This window comes from Cornus florida, unplaced genomic scaffold (genome assembly GCF_030987335.1).
Source record: "Cornus florida cultivar Cherokee Brave unplaced genomic scaffold, ASM3098733v1 CherokeeBrave_3.0.0_Hap2_Chr10, whole genome shotgun sequence".
Taxonomy (NCBI): domain Eukaryota; kingdom Viridiplantae; phylum Streptophyta; class Magnoliopsida; order Cornales; family Cornaceae; genus Cornus; species Cornus florida.
Window position 1 is genome coordinate 66,748,780 of NW_026775580.1, and position 15,856 is coordinate 66,764,635.

The 15,856-nt window shown below is 34.3% G+C and overlaps 1 protein-coding gene and 1 long non-coding RNA gene across 6 annotated transcripts; one reads left to right on the plus strand and one right to left on the minus strand.

Moving 5' to 3' along the window:
• Positions 1-4,122: 4,122 nt before the first annotated feature.
• LOC132280117 (uncharacterized) lies at positions 4,123-8,410 on the minus strand. 5 transcript variants are annotated; one of them, XR_009471458.1, is made up of 7 exons: positions 8,167-8,410; positions 8,006-8,072; positions 7,839-7,929; positions 7,426-7,529; positions 6,239-6,401; positions 4,627-4,988; positions 4,123-4,382 (listed from the first exon to the last, which is right to left on the minus strand). XR_009471458.1 is itself a non-coding variant. In XM_059782244.1 (7 exons), the coding sequence occupies exons 4-6, from the start codon at positions 7,456-7,458 to the stop codon at positions 4,659-4,661; spliced, it is 567 nt and encodes a 188-aa protein (XP_059638227.1). In that variant the 5' UTR covers positions 7,459-7,529; positions 7,839-7,929; positions 8,006-8,072; positions 8,167-8,410; the 3' UTR covers positions 4,123-4,382; positions 4,627-4,658. The 5 variants fall into 5 exon arrangements, 2 of the variants coding, with proteins under 2 accessions (XP_059638227.1, XP_059638226.1); XR_009471457.1 differs by adding an exon at positions 4,467-4,541 and having other exon boundaries at positions 7,426-7,929; XM_059782244.1 differs by having other exon boundaries at positions 6,247-6,450.
• Positions 7,139-7,512, plus strand: LOC132280119 (uncharacterized). The gene is made up of 2 exons (XR_009471459.1): positions 7,139-7,246; positions 7,280-7,512. It is a non-coding gene; the product is annotated as an uncharacterized LOC132280119 (long non-coding RNA).
• Positions 8,411-15,856: the final 7,446 nt, after the last annotated feature.

Here is a 15,856-nt window from a genome sequence, read left to right on the forward strand (position 1 = left end):
ATCCCTGAGTCTCACCTTGACATAGAGGTTAGGTGGCATGATCCTTTTGAACTGTTTCATGTTAGTCTGAAAAAATCTGTAAGAAAGCGAGTCTATGCATGCTCATTCTCTACGAGTAAACTTGTTTACTCACCCCGAAGTTACTGAATGATTTGTTCAGGTACGAAGACTTGGTTCGTGATGTTCATCATTGCTTGGATGATTGTAGACTTGAAGGTTTTAATTCTTATAAAGGTTGGCTTGAAATGCCACTTGTAGTCTTTTAGGTCAAAATGTGTATATTTCATTTCATTTATGTAATGTGTACATAGTACACTCTATGCAATGTATCTGACTTGAATGGAATGAGGCCTAGGGCCAAAGACACATTATGTGGTATGTATGCAAATTTTTAACTTCATTGTTGCTTATGGAAGTTAGGAGATTTCATGTATTGAAAGGTCATATTTTACATACAATATGCCATGAGGCCGTAGGCCATTGTAGTACGTCTACTTTATCATATTACATATGCTTGCATGTTCACTTTGGCACACAATACCCTTCTTGATGAAACAAAAACTTAAGGTTGCATTTTTTTGAGTTTTTACTCTATACTGTTCCAGGGGCATTTCGGGTACTTCATAAATTTTTTTTTTTTTTCATTTTCGACCTCATAGTCAGGTAGAAAACTCAATTTCGGAGGAGGTTTCTTCTTTGTGTTTTTCCACAAAACGTCATCTTGACCCTCAAAAACCCATTTTTTTTCTAAAAAATTATTGCTGCCAGGTTTTTGCTGAATTTTAATACTAGTGTACTTTGTACTATTCATCGACTTTTTTTTGAAAAGCGTGACGACCGATCCGAAACTTCCGAGGATCTTGTGGGTGTATTTTAAGATTGTATTTTCAATTTAGGCAATTTAAAAACCTCCCGAAGCCCCATTTCATTTTCTTGGGCAGCAACTAGGACTGATTTTTACCCTCTTGACCTGATTTTGTTGGGGGCATTCTGGCCATTTTATAATGCATTTTTTTTGTTTCCATCCATGCTTCTAGGTAGAAAACTTGATTTTAGGTGGGGTTTCTTTTTTGAGTTTTTTGAAAAAAGTCCATTTAGATGCCCGTTTTTACTCTCAGATGCAGCAGTAGTGGGTGGGCAGCACTGTAGCAGTCGTGACCCTCGTTGGGCCGCTGCGACATTGTTTTTGCTTTTGACCTTTCTCCCACGTTCGGACTCCAAATCGAGTAAAAAAAATTTTGAAATTGACTAATTTTTCGTCGTCTATTCAACGATGTGCTCGGTTATGCATGGATATTTCTGAATAATTACCAATTTACCCTTTTTGCTTTATATGTCTGTTTTTCTTTGTTTTGCCGTTTCTCCTTCATCCGGACTCCGAATCATGCGATTCTTGAGTCAGTCATGATTAGTTTTTCATTTTATTTCTAGCAGTGTACTCGGTAGCACCCAAATCTATATTTTTGCAAAATAACTATTTTGCCCCTGGGGACTTATTTGTCATATTTTTGATCTTTTGCTTCCATGTCAGTTCTCATTAAGTTTCACGACCTTATGGAAGGTCATCAAAGTGCCTTAGAGGCGTGTAGTGCCTTGGGAGACCGTTGTATTATTTTTTGCTTCCGCATCTGGATCCGTTATCGGGTCAATCTTCGGTTCATCACAAGACGCACTGGCTTGGAAAACCAGGGCCGTCACAGGAAGCGAAACGAAAACAAGTCCATAGAGATGTACGTTATCCCTAAGGCACAAGAATGGCCTTTTGAGGATTTTTGAGGCCCGGCGGAAACAAAACGAAGACAAAGGTATTAAAACCAAAATAAGGACCAAGGGTAAAATGGTCATTTCACCCTAAGAGGAAGGAATTTGACTTCTAACAAGTCAAATGAGATCAAAATAATCCAAAAACATCCTTTGGTAACTTCATATGGAGTCCCAAGGACAAAGGAAGTGAAATCCCAAATGAACCTTATCCCGATTCGAACCAAAACTGACACTCTTTCACTAAAACAAGTATATCTTGAGCTAGGAGAATAATCTGAAACTAAAATTGATACATTGAAAGCTTACTTCAACATGGTCAATTTAGACTCAAGAATGGACCAATTCAAAGTTAAAACGAAGAAGTTACAATAGATCGAAGTTGGAGGGCCAAAGCTGAACCTACAAAGAGGTTCTGGATAACTTGAACCGGTTTAACATTCTTGAACCGGTTCACAATTGGCAGAAAGCCATGTTAAACCAAAAATGATACCTTGAATCGGTTTAACAATTCCTGAACCAGTTCGACTACACTAAAAACAGAAAATGCAGTAGAAACAGTAGAAAAAATAGAAAAAGTGAGCTTAGAACACGATTTACGACACCAAGACAACATTTTTTGAAAAAATTTCATGAAGAAACTCCCCCTGAAATCACATCTTCAATGTGACGGAGTCAAGACCGGAAATTATTTCCCAATGGAAATCTCCAAAACGCCTTTAAGCTGATTTTTCAACAAAAATGTGAAATGAGTCCATAGGTGGCTTATTTCACCAACGAAAGAGTTTTTCATGAAAACGATCATGCACGCAAATGTAAATAGAGATTTTGAGCGTGCGGGAATGGTCCATGGCTCCCGAAAATGGCTGAGTCAAAATCCGACCCCCCAATAGCCAAAAAAGCGAAAATGTACATGAAATGAAAATTTTGAAATCTAAAATTATGAAATGGTTTCAAATTACCATTTAGCCCTTGGCCACACTTCATACATGATTAATGAGACCCTATGAAAGAATGAAAATAGAATTCCCACACCCGATGTAACCATGGCGAAACAATAACTTAACATTTTTTAATATTTTCATAATATTTCATGAAATTGAAAGTTACATAGGATACAAAATACATGTCATTGGCCTCCGGCCTCATTTCATACATGTCAAATACATTGTAAAGAGTATACTCATATGCACATTATATATTTAGAATCAAATATACACATTTTGACAAATAAGGCTACAAGTGGCATTTCAAGCCAACCTTTACAAGAATTTAAAACTTTCAAGTCTACAATCATCCAAGCTTAATGAGAATCTCGAACCAAGTCTTCATACTTGAAAAATGCCCCGGTAACTTTGGGGTAAGTAACATAAAGTCACTCGTAGGAGATGAGCATGTATAGACCAAACATTTTACAATATTATCACCTTAAGGTGAAACAATTCAAGAGGGCTCATACCACATAACGTCTATGTCAAAGTGAGACTCAGGGATCATCCTAAGCTACTCATGCAATTGAAATGAACTACGGCATACAAGTATACATATTCAAGTACACTAAACCGTATTAAAATATGATACACGACATACAATCATACATGTTCAAGTACCTTAAATCATGTTAAACAAGATAAGCAATATCTAACATACATACACAAGTATTCGATATATGTAAAGTACTCATAAATTAAGTATACAAACACAAGTATACTAAGCTAAACGAAATACACATAAGGCAAGTATACAAGGCACAAGTATACTAAATGAAATTTAAACTCACGGAGCAAGTATACAAGTTCAAGTATACTAAATAGGATTCAAATACCCAAGGTAAGCATCAATTCTCAAGTTACAAGTAATCCGTGATTAACAACTTGAAATTAAATGCAAAAACAAATAGTGGAAAGACTGAGACATGCGGTCGCTAGACCAAGCAAGTATTTTTGGGTAATTACGACCCACAAGGTATCACCTACTGTGCACTTATGACTTAGAAGACTCTTATCCCCATACTAGAGTCAAAGCCTAGCCATCACATAAATTATGTCCTCACAAGCTTTTCAAAACCAATAAGTTCAAAACTTATACAAAATCAAATGCAAATTACCACATTCCATGCACAAGTAAAGCTGAATCCACTCAAACAATGTCCTATCACTACAATAGTTTTGGCTTTTACCAGCGCTCAAAAGCGCTGGTAAAAGTCTTAAAAAGCACTGGTAATTACCAGCGCTTTTAAAAAAGCGTTGGTAAATCGTGTCGGTAGGCCTTTACCAGCGCTTTTCCGGAAGCGCTGGTAAAGTCCTTTTACCAGCGTTTTTCCAGAAAGCGCTGGCATAGAGTATTTGGCTACTAATACAATTAACCGCAAGTTAAGCTGATAAATGTCAACCAAAAAGCAAAAATGTATACTAATACAACCACAAGTTAACCTACCAATATACCATCCAAATTGTCTAAACAAAGCTACTAAATGTCAGACAAAAAGAACTAAGAATTTTTGACAAATGTAGCACAAGTTTTTCAAAAAGAACACATCCAAGCCGAAGGAAATTCAGAAAGCACAGCCACGACCCCATCTTCATCTTCAACAAGTTCTTGCCCATTTGATTTGAATTACCCTACATTTTTTATAAATTCATTACGCACACATTATAATAAATGAAAATTTAACATATATATAAGAGAAATTAAAAGTTCATAACCTTAACTAAATTGGCATCACGACTAGAAAATGAATTTGGAGATACTCTAAGAGGAGCATTTAAAGAATCAGAACCCTTCAAAATAAGAAAACAAAATACATGAAATCTTGGCTTAAGTAAACATATATTTAGTAAAGAGTAAAACTAATTATAAATATACCTGTCCACTATAATTTTGTTGTTGTATCTGCATTAGCATAGCCACCTGTTGTTGTAAATTTTCCAACTTGTTATCATAGTTGGCTCGTAAATTTTCCAACTTCTTGTCATACTCGCTTGCATTTTTGAAATGCTCTCCTGCAACTCTACGTGGGCAGCACGTGCCTCTTCATCAGATTTTTTCGCATTATTAATCAGTTCAGCTTTACTAGGAGAGGGCCCCCAAACATCGCTTGGTGTAGGCCCGAAGCCAAGCATCCGCACACAACCAGTTCTCTCTTCTCCCCTCACAATGGAGAACAAATCATTGGAACTGCCAATAGGCGAGTCAGAATAACTTTTTTGAAGTTCTTTTATGTTTTCCTGCCAAAAAAAATAAAAAAAAAGTTTGAACTACCATGACATACTGCTATGAAACATCTAGACAAATCTAATGAAATGAATGATAGAACAGGAATCCAGAAATAGCTTAACAGAAAAGTAATTAGATAACAAATTGGTAATGATGAAAGCCAAAGTGTTCTGAAACAGCAGTGCATCACACAATGTGAAAATATAGTTGTACATACCTTTGAACTTTCATACAATCTAAAGCTTCAAAATATTCACACCCACTTCATTTACCGACAAAATGCTAGAAATTAAAGGAATGCTAAAAATTGTGCGCAATATACTAACATTTCAGAACCTAAATAATAGTACTTAGCTTCAACCTGAAGTCTGAGGCCCATTTATTTATTTGTGTGTGTGTGTGTGTGTCTGAGGACCATTTTACTTACAAATTCGGGATACTTGTTAATTGGTAATACGAGTACTTGGCAAAGATGATGCACAGGAAGTGATTTCCAAAGCTCCATTCACTACAAACCTACTACTACATTCATGTAACTTGCTTTTCTAACAATTCTAATAAAAGAGTAGGATACAAAATGCAACAAACAAAATTTTAAAACAAATAGTAATTAGTTGTAAGAAATAACAAAATAACTGGTATTAAACAAACTTGAACCCAAGAATCAAAAGCCCCCTCCCAAACAACTTCCACCCTCGTCAAAGTCTCGTAGTAGGGAAAATATATAAACTTGACCAAGCTTACAACAGATTTAGTGGTCAACAAACCAAAACAAGATTAAACTATTGAAAGGGCAAGGGCGCTGTACTTTGTCTTAGTCTTCATGTTGGCTCAAATTAATGACAAATGAAGCCAATAGAACCGCTCCATAAAGAGGCAGTTTGGTATAGAATAGCATATAAAAATATATGTCAAATAAAGGATTAACATTTTACAAATATGGCTGCAAATCCTTACTGGTCTTGAAGGAACAAAATATATAACAGAAAAATGGAGTATCAATACTAATGTAAATACCTGAACAGTAGGTATCACCAACACAAGCACCCAAAAAAAAAATTAACACACTTTCCATAAACCTCAGCTACAGTTAAGAATAACATAACTCAAATACAAACAGCATACAACGTTCCCAGTTACAATCATAATTAATCAGAACCACAATCATTTGAAAGAGAAACCAAAGAGAGTATCAAAAAAATGGGAAGAGAGTTGTAAAAAATACTGAAGTTATTGCCAATTAGTATAGATGGAAATATACCCTCTAACCTGGATCAGAGGCAATTGAACATGACATAATAAACTGCAATTCCTGGCCGTAAACACCACCATAAGATCCACAACAATGATGTGGCAATGACCAACCACCACTGATGGAGAAGAAGCACCACAAAGGCCCATTAGCAAACGTTGAGCCTCTCCACCTATAGCAGCGACCAACCACCATTGACAGAGAAGCACCACCACAAAGGCCTATTAGCAAACATGTGTCTCTCAACCATTCGTAAAATATGTTACAATCTTCATTTTCAAACCAATACAAGAAATTCCTTCCCTCAAAGCCACCACCCAATAACCTCCCCCTTATAATACAATATCACAACACAGTAGCATCCCCAACACACAGTGCAATTCTTAACCGTGTAAGACTTCATTATAATACAAAATAAGACTTTGTGTAGAAACAGTTTTTAATGATGCAAGTTCGCCAATATTTAAAAAGGGAAACAGTTAAAAGCTATTTTTGACCGACAACTTGTAGGAAGAATTTGAGACAAAACAAATTTAGCAATAGATTTTTGTAATGATCATTTAAAACAAATTTTGAAACACATTTTTTGGCCAAAAAAATTTGCAATAGACACCAACAATTAATGATGCAATCCATGACACAAATTCCCAAATATTTGAAGAGGCTCTGTTGATTCTCTCCTATGATCCTATAATGTGTAGAAAATTTATTTGGCAACTTTAGCCTTACACCAAGGCACTATTTAATGTACAGACAATCTTATTAAAAACTTTAGGCTTATCCCAAGGCATTTGGTCATTGGAAGGTCGAGGGTTCAGGCCATTGTGGGAATTATAAACAAATTTATAAAAAAATAAATAAAATGAAAGACAAATGATGCTTACAATGGACGAGTCAAATTAGCTTGTATTTGACAGCTTTAAATGCTCATTTGGTTTCAATTTGTATAAAGTTTTTCTTCAAAAAAACAAAAACCTTAATTATACTTGCAAATACAAACCAAATTAGTTACTAGAGGTATATTTAAACTGAAAGACATTATATCGAGAGGTATATTTAAACTGAAAGACATTATATCGAGACATAAATTTTAGCTCTTTCCAACCAATACGTGACAAAATTTGAAAAGAGAGAACTATGTAGTGTATATAAAGAATCAACGAAAATTTTTGATAAAAGAAAACTATTATCTGTACCTCTTGAACTGAAAACCATGAAATTGATACCATCCTCGCGTTTGCTGGCTTGAAATGAAGAGTCGTGTGTCTCGGGTTTGAGGAAGATTTAACATCGCAAAGAGCTGATTTGTGGTAGAGAAAAAAATGAACAAAAAGGACACGAGACACACCAGGGAGAGCCGGCCAAAAAAGCCCATGCCATCTCCCGAACACGAAAAGGCGAAATTTTATTATGTTTTTTTGTTGAACTGCCATGCAAGCGCACCTGACATGGCAAAGGTCTGTGACAACTAGTAGAACATTCACATTTCACAGAACAATCTCTCTCTCAACACTATACATAAATATATGAAAGAAAACAAATAAACAGTGCACCAGAACTATATATATATATATATATGTATGTATAGCAGTAAAACAATCCAACAAACCCTTGCAAAACCATGGTCGCCTGAAATTCTTCAACGACTAAACGATTGGTCACCGCCGGCACCAAACAGATCTATCGGAGTACGAACAGATCTGAAACAAATACATATCAAGTCAACGCTTATGATTCATACAGACCTCTGAATTCGAATGATTTCGCATCCAATACCTCGGCAAAGCACAGATATTCTCATCCAAGGACAGAGATTTAGTAGATCCGTACGAGATTTCAATGCCTTCAAGAAAAATTACAGAAAGTAATGAGTTTAAAGCCAAAAAAATGCTCAAACGATATTGTTTTAGTCAAACAAAAACAAATCTATCACGTACCTTAATTCATCCATGTGGAAGGGCGCGACCGGTGATGGAAAGGCGCGACCGGTGATAAGAGAGTTGTGATGGAAGGCGAGAGAACAGCGTGATGAGAGAGCTGTGATGGAAGGCGCGACCGGTGATGGAAGGGTGAGACCGTGGCGAGAGAACGGCTGAAAGGAACGGCTGATGGATTAGGGCTATTGCCAAATGAAATGGGAAAGTGGAGAATACAATGTCAATTCCTCACAAAACAACGTAGTTTTAGGGCCCAAATATTCTATATATATATTAATAGAGGAAAAAAATGGAGGGAAGTGGAAAAATGAGGACACTTATACCAGCGCTCCTACAAAAAGTCTTGGTATTATTACACCTATACCAGCGCTTCACCCCTACACCAGTTCTTTACCTAATATGTTGTAGTATATAATTCAAGTCTAAATAGCATATAATATGTCAATTCTCTAATATACAATTTATACACAATAATTAAGTCACATTACCATACTAAACCACAAGTACTAAATAAGTTTCAATTTAGTAATAAACTTTCAAGGTAAACAATTGTAATATTCTAATAAGTTATATACCCACACAAGATATATTATACAAGTCAATGATATCTTATATCATGCTAAGTCTATTTACCATTTTAAGAGGTCACAAACACTAATTCCACATCTAGTTAGTAATATCCTCACAAGGTAATTAAACATACTACATTTTAAGAAATTATCAACCTAACATGAAAAGTCTCTAGATTTCAAATCAATTCCAAATAAACTCAAATTAATATATGTTAAACAATATAACATAATCATTACATATATCAAATCAAAAGTGCAAAATGAGTAAGATATCATCATGTAAAATTTAATTAATTTAAATTAATTATATCTCTAGATTTCAAAAGTTAATCAAATGATCGCAAATAAATATATGACAAGGACTAAGTCATGGTCATGCCACATATCAAGTCTAAAATGGAATACAAGTAAGGTACAATTAAGTAGAATTTAAATCAATTTAAATTCATTAAATCTCTAGATTTGAAAACTCATTTAAATCACCCTAAATTAATATACAACAAAGATCAAATCATGGCCACGCCATATATCAAGTCTAAAGTGAGTTATATGCAAACTACAAATAATCAATAATTTCCCAAATTAACATAAAACATGCATACAACTTGTATTTCATTACAAAAGCAAGAAAAACCACTTAGAAAATAAACTATAACACCCCCTACCACACAAGAGGATTGTTCCTCTTGAATCCAAGGCAAATCAACACAAAATGGCACCGTTCAAGTGTTACGTAGAGGAGGATGAGGAGAACAAAAAATATTCCAAACTTTATGGTCTAAGGTAAGTGGAAGGCCCTCAAAAATCAAAGACAAGGCCTAAGCATCAAGCTTCTCTAATGGTGGCTAGGGTTTATGGTGAGGAAGATAATGAAACAATGAGATAAAGTGTGATTGGAGGAAATAGAAATCCTCCACTCACTATGTGATCCTACATCATGATCAACACACACAAGTTTTGGTCAATTGCACAAAAACCCTTTTTTAAAACCATAATCCCAAAATGGCCCAAAAATAATTGCAAGACTTAATTTGAAGCATACACTTGTCACTCATCCAAGAATTTATTGTAAGCTTAATCTTAAGCCTACACTTGTCAACCATCCAAGCCAACAAGTGCACCTATCCTATGTCAACAAGTGGTTGAATCTCCACTCTCCACATGTCATCATCCAAGGTATCAAAGTGTCTCCACACAAATGTCAACAAGTGGACCAATGAGAGTGTGACACTTGTCACACTTTTCAAAAATTACAAAAAGGTCCTTTTTGAAAATATCTTCTAAATAAAATTACAAAATGGTCCCTAAGACGAAAAATAATTACTTATAGTAACTACACAAATGACCCCAAAAGAAAGAAAAATTCCAAAGAAGTGTACATTCACACCCCTAAGGAAGAAAGTATACAACTAGCATGTTTTTTTATAAAAGTAAAAATAAACATAGTATGGAATTTAAATATCGTGGATGCATGCAAAACCGGAATCAAATCCGAATACGAAAGTGAGGTTATGCCAACAAAGTGACAACCGAGAAAAAGACGAAAAGTGAATAGTGTCAAAAAATGAAAATGAGGAAATGACTCGATCCTCACAAGGAAGTAATCAATCCAAAGGAAAAAGTCTCGAAAACCATTCCTGAGTACTCGAGATGACGCTAAGAGACGAAAAATCAAACTCAAAAAAGAAAAAACAACGGAAAAAAAAAAAAAAAATCCGTAAAATTTGAGGAAAAATGAAAGGAAGGAAAATAACCGGGTCATTACACGTACCATACTTTAATGTGCCGCGATGCACCAGATCAATCCACTTATATCAAACTCTTTTAACAGCCTAGATCAGCGTGCGTACCATCATTCCATGCACCATCTCACGCTGGATTACAACCCTATTGTTGCGCCAATGGTACAGACGCTCTGGTGTGTATATATAATTATACAATTATGCAACAAAATATTGAAAAAAAAAACTAAAATAATTCCGAAATATATTAAATAAATCCGGAAAAATTTTACAAAATTTTAGAAAAATTCCTGAAATTCCAAAAACCCATGTTAACCCTCTTGGGTCCAGATCCAGCCTATAAGTTGATGTAAACAAAATATACAACACATAGATTCAACAATAAAAATCTAAAATTCCAAAAATAAAATATAATAATTCATATTTTAAATATTCCGTTCTAACCATTATTTAATCAATAAATTTAACCTAAACTTTTGATGCTCAAGGTGAAATTCTTATGAGTTCTAAGAGGAAAAATAGAGAAGAACTCACCTGAAGGTTTCAAAACGAAACCAACACTTCAAAATTTGATTGTCTCTTCCAATCCCAACGTCCTCCTTCTCAGATCCGGTCTCCTCCGTGTCAGCCTTTCTTCTTCCTCTCTCTTTGCCTCTCTTATTTTTGTAACGTGTAAAACTTTAACCATAAAACCTTATGTGTATATTTATACACATTAGAATCCAAATCCTATTCCAACTATAATTACCAAATAAAATAATAAAATAATAATCATTTTAAATAATATATATGTAATGACCCGGTCATTTTCTTCCTTTTATTTTTTCCTCAAATTTTGCGGATAAATTTTTTCCGTTGTCTTTTCTTTTCTGTGGATGGTTTTTCGTCACTTAGTATCGCCTTGAGTGCTCAGAAATGGTTTTTGATACTCTTTTCCGTAGATTGACAACTTCCTTTGAGGACCGAGTCATTTCCACAATTTCGTTTTTCGACCCTATTTACCTTTTTGTCCTTATTCCTATTTCGTCCCTTTCCCTATTTCGTCTTTTCCCCGTTTGTCACTTTATTGGCAAAACCTCACTTCTTGTGCTCAGAGTTGGTTTTTAACTTCACGTATCTTCGTCTTGAGTGGTTCCCACGAAGTACGTATCTTTACTTTTTCAGAAAAGTACTCTGATTGCTCCCGGTGTCCATAGGGGTATGGATGCATAAATCTTTGGAATTAATTTATTTTCTTAGGGTGTTTTTCGTAAATATCTTTTGAAGATATTTTATTTCAAGGGTATCTAAGAAAATATTTTTTTAGAAGATATTTTCATTTTGGGGCAGTTTCGCAGTTAACCCTTTTTGTAGGGGTCATTGTGCAATTAACGAAAGTTATTGCAAAATGCCTCATCTGGAGCCTGGATCCTCGTATGGGATTCATTTTCACTTTTTGCTGACTTGTAAATTCATAGAATTCCGTTCTGATCATTTTTCACCAGTTTCAGAGTTTCTGGACCTAGTTGCCGCCGAACTTGTTCGGGGCATATCTCTCTGTTCGGGATTCAGTTTTTGACGCCATTTCTTTCGTTACTCATATTTTCTCATTTTGAATCTTTTTTGTTCACGGTGTTTTTTCATTTGAGCATGTTTCTGAAATTTTCACTATTCAAGGCGTTTTGGGGCCTTTTTTCAATTTTGTAAAGTTTTGGGGTAAGTTCGTGATTATTGAAAAATTGGGAATTATAAATAGGACAAAAATTATAAAATTTTCTAATTTTCCAGAATGCTTCCTCTTCAGTCGTGGGTTCTCTTCCTTTCCCAAAATTTTTTTGCCTTCAAGCTTCCCTTCCATTTTCTGGCCGATCGGCTGGTCTTCCGGACTTGGTTCCTTGATGGAAAACGTTCCCCTGATCGCTCTCTACATCATACTCAAAGGCCTTAATTTTTGGAGGTATGTAGAATATTTTACGAATTTTTGAAGGTTTGAATCTAGGAAATTTAATGGGGGTTTTGAACCATTTGTAGCTGGATTCTGGAGTGGGTCCTTTAGGGCAGAATGATCTCCTTGGTGTCGGCCACATTTTCACCGAACAGTTTTCCATTCCGCCGCTATTGACCAGAGTTGACCGGTGTTGACCGGCGTTGACTTTCCGGCCGGCAATGCATTTGGAGGTAGGAGATGTTTATAGGCTTATGTGCTATGTGATTTATCATTTTTTATGTGTATACCATGTTTTTGTATGGAATTTAGAATTTTATTTAATTATTCATTAGTTAAAAATTAATTCACATGGTTGTATATGATGAAGAATTAATTAAGGACTTGATATTTGATTAATTCTTATCTTAATCTATATTATATATTAATTTGGGAACTTTTAGAGTTATTTTGAAATCTAGAGAATTATTTAAATTTTATGTAATTAAATTCTATTTAATTACTCCATAGATGTAATTAAGCTTTTGACTTGATATTAGTGATTATCATGAATTAATCTTTGTTATATATTAAATTTGGAACATTTTGATGAATGTTGAAATCTAGGGATTTAATTATTTATATTTAATTAAATTTTATTTTACTATTCATGGCTTAAATTAAAGTATTAATATGACATATGTAATGACCACAATGTGATCTTTGACGTGTATTAATTTGAAACCATTTGGAATTGAATTGAAATCTAGAGAATTTAATTATTTTTATTTAATTAAATTCTATATAATTGTTCTATGGATTTAATTATATTTTGGAAGTTGTTCCTAAGTTTAAATTATGGATTTGGACTTGTTGTGTATTCACATTGTTATAGTTTAAGCATTGAACTAGACTGTTGTTATGTTAGATTCATGAGTATAGTTTTCAACGTTGAAATATATTGTTATAACGTGTAACGAGTCGCACACTGAAGATTCGACATTTGTCCTGCCATAGTAGATGTAGATTTAGAGCATGTATTGATTGTGTTTCCAAATTTGGATTGTGCTTGTTAAATAGTTGATATCTCGTATATAAATGTTGAGATATATACGTTGTTGCACAATTTGTTGATTTTGGAAACTTGGAGATGTCGTTGTTTGGCTACGGCAAGGATTTGGTTCTAGTACGGGGGATTGTCCCTTTATATTGTCTAGTGCGCACATAGGGAGGTTACCCATGGGCTAGTAACCCTAAAGTAACTATGTTGTCGGTCTGATCCGGCGTGACGTCCGAGTATCCACTTTGTTTGATTTCGTATTTTATTTCAAATTGATAACTAGATGATATCGTAACTTGTTGTTCCTTATTTGATTTCCTATTTTGAGCTTAAGATGTAGCTTTGTGAAAGCATGCTTCATGCGTTGTATTGGAAGTTCCATTGTTGGTTAAATTACATCGATATCATAATTTATGTTTTGATGTTCAAATGTAGTTTATGAATGACCTTATAGATTCATTTTGAACATAGACGTTAGGTGTCATAACCCGCACTTGTTGTTTTTGTATTTGGATTTCAAGTTGAAGACTTTGAGAATCTATATCTTATTGCCTTGTATAACATGTTTCTATATTGTTTGAATTGCATGAATAATGTGATTATGATATAAATGATCTAGGTAGCTTAGGATGCTCCATGGGTCTCATCTTGACATAGACGTTAGGTGGCATGAGCCCCTTTAACATGTTTCACCATAAGGTGATAAAATTGTAAAATGCTAGGTCGATGCATGCTCATCTCTTACGAGTAGCTTTATGTTACTCACCCCTACGATACTGGGGCATATTTCAGTTATAGGACTCAGGATTTGAAGATTCCATTGCTCCTTGGATAGCTTACAGTTTTTAAGTTTCTATTTTATGCAAGTGTTAGCATAAGATGCCTCTGTGTAGCCCTATTTGTTTAAACTTGTATTCGTTGATTCGTATATGTAAAGTGTACGTAAGTGCACTCTTTTCAATGTATTTAACATGTATGAGATGAGGCCGGAGGCCAATGGCATGTATTTCGTTTTCTATACACTTTTGTTTTCAAAGTTTATTATGAAAATATTGGAAAATGTTAAGTCATTACTTCATAACTTTCGCATCGGGTATTAGAATTTCATATCTTTTCTGCCCGGACTCAGAATCAGACGATTCTTGAGTCTAATTTTGTTCATTTTTCGTTGTCCTTCCAATGGTGTGCACGGTGGCACCTTTTTCAGTTAGAAATGACCATTTTGCCCTTAGTTCATCTATTTTCGGGTTAGGCATTCTTGCTTCATTTGCTTGACTCATTTGAGTTCCGTGGCTTCATGGAGAGTCATTTTGGGGCCTTAGGGATGACGTACATCTCTTGAGGTCATTTGGCTTCTTTCGCTTCTGCATTTCGGGTCCGTTATCGGGTCAACTTCCGGTTCATCACTAACGCACCGGGTTGTGAAATTCCAGGTCATTACAATATACACACTTATATTATATTATATATATATGTATATTTCCTTCCATACTAATCCTTAACTAATTTAAATCATATATATATATATATATATATATATATATATATATATAATTATGCAAAGATAATTATTTAAATATCTTTATAACCATAGGCCGTTATTAATTAACCCAACAAGGTTTCCTTCAAGCTCAAGACCACATCCTTTGGTCCCACTTCCCTTAAGCCCAAATCCAATTAATTTAAATAAATTAAATAATTAAATAAACACTTAAATTAAAATAACTAATTACATGAAACACATAAAAAAAAAAAAAAAAGAAATTACAATGAAGTCACACCATACCAATACCAATAAAATCAACACATCAATAATTCAATCAATAATCAAACACACACACAACAATCATCAGATCAATCATGAAATATAATTTAATTAAAATAAGACAATTAATCTAAGCACTCAATTTAAATAAAATAAATCATTTAAAAATAAATAAATAAAAACAATTAATCCCAATTAAATCAAACAAATCATTTCAAAATAAAATAAAATTAACTAATCCCAATTAATAAATCCTTTAAAATATCGAGGTATTACAGTTGAGCAAGCTCGCTTGTGGATATTAATTATAGCAGTGTTCACTTTAGAGCTTCATATTAGTTCTATATTGCACTGATAACGGAGTTATAGCATGTGGTTATCCATTATGGTAGATAAAAAGTGATATGTCAAAGGAACTTTCTGAAGATGTTGGAGTAGCAGCTATGCTTCGTATCTCTAGATAGAGGATTTGATCGAGAAATTTAAATTTGATCATAGGGGATATACTTAGGGCATATATCCAAGGTTTTCATGGATAATTGGAAGTATTTACTTCGCTTTTCAGATTTATTTTTTTTTGTCATATTGTTGGCACAAGGAGGTTGGTGTAATGACCGGTCCTTTACAAGGGTCGCGATACCAAGTCAA